This window comes from Austrofundulus limnaeus, unplaced genomic scaffold (genome assembly GCF_001266775.1).
Source record: "Austrofundulus limnaeus strain Quisiro unplaced genomic scaffold, Austrofundulus_limnaeus-1.0 Scaffold686, whole genome shotgun sequence".
Taxonomy (NCBI): domain Eukaryota; kingdom Metazoa; phylum Chordata; class Actinopteri; order Cyprinodontiformes; family Rivulidae; genus Austrofundulus; species Austrofundulus limnaeus.
Window position 1 is genome coordinate 156,815 of NW_013953088.1, and position 1,038 is coordinate 157,852.

Consider the following 1,038-nt stretch of genomic DNA (forward strand, 5'->3'; position numbering starts at 1 on the left):
GATATTCCACAGTTATATTTGAGTTCAAATATTGTTAATATATTGTCACCTAGTGGATAAGTGACACACATATGAACAAAATGTGACAGCTTGCACATTCAGCTGTTAACATTAATGTTGATCAATAACATTTATAGACCTCAGTTAGTGATTCTAAATCTAGCCTATAAATTTAGCAAGTSCTAATCCACTAATAAATGTTAAAATTAGCTAAAGCCCTAAAGCACTAATCAGGAAATTAGTTCCTCTATTAACACCTTGGTGCTTTAGGGGAACTGTGCCCAACGGATTGTAACAATTCAACTACTAAATAGAATAAATAAGTTTGACTCGTCCCAGTAAAAACATTTTAAAAGCTAAGGGAGAAACGGGGCACAGTTTGGTCTTATACTGTGGTAAAAACAGTGCAGCATGCAGGTACTGACTGCATCCATGGGCCAAGTGACAGTAAGGATCCAAGGAAAGGCCAGAAACCTCTTATACTGCAGACCAGCACCCTGAAACACACGGTCACACACATATGTCCAGGTGACACTGCTCAGGTATTAAAACATTCTAACAAAACAACAAGAGTTTTACCTCATCAAGCTCCTCAATCATCTTACTCCTGACGTCACTGTCCTCTCTGCTCTGACACATCTCTGCTGTGACCACACCTAATGAAAACATGACGACAACAGTTGTATTCTGTATATCTGAGTGTTGGCAGGTGTTTCCAAGTGTGCAAATCAGGCTTGCCTTTGCATCCGCAACACTGGATAAAGAAGCTGATGAGGTCGAGGAGAGAAGAGTCTCTGTCTGTCAAATACGCCTCAATCCAGTCATCAATCACTGCCTACATTAACAAGAAGGATGGTTTAGTTTTTAAGTTCGTTTTTCCATGTGTAATCTGCACCAAAAGGGCACAAAACAATACATCAGTCTTACATTTTAGATGGAGCAGTGGTGGATCTAGGATTTTTTTGAGTAAGGGGCCATCAAGGGGCCACAATCTTCATAGAGGGGCCAAGTGTTTGTTCAACATCCATGCACAGAAAT

At 40.0% G+C, this 1,038-nt stretch overlaps 1 protein-coding gene across 1 annotated transcript in view; it reads right to left on the reverse strand.

Moving 5' to 3' along the window:
* si:ch211-269e2.1 (cohesin subunit SA-2) overlaps positions 1-1,038 on the reverse strand; it is a 51,096-nt gene that overhangs the window by 46,912 nt on the left and 3,146 nt on the right. The window contains exons 5-7 of the mRNA XM_014027810.1: positions 739-835; positions 580-656; positions 426-497 (exon numbers count right to left, since the gene is read on the reverse strand). Of these exons, the coding sequence (XP_013883264.1) occupies positions 426-497; positions 580-656; positions 739-835 (246 nt within the window). The remainder of the gene's footprint in view (positions 1-425; positions 498-579; positions 657-738; positions 836-1,038) is intronic.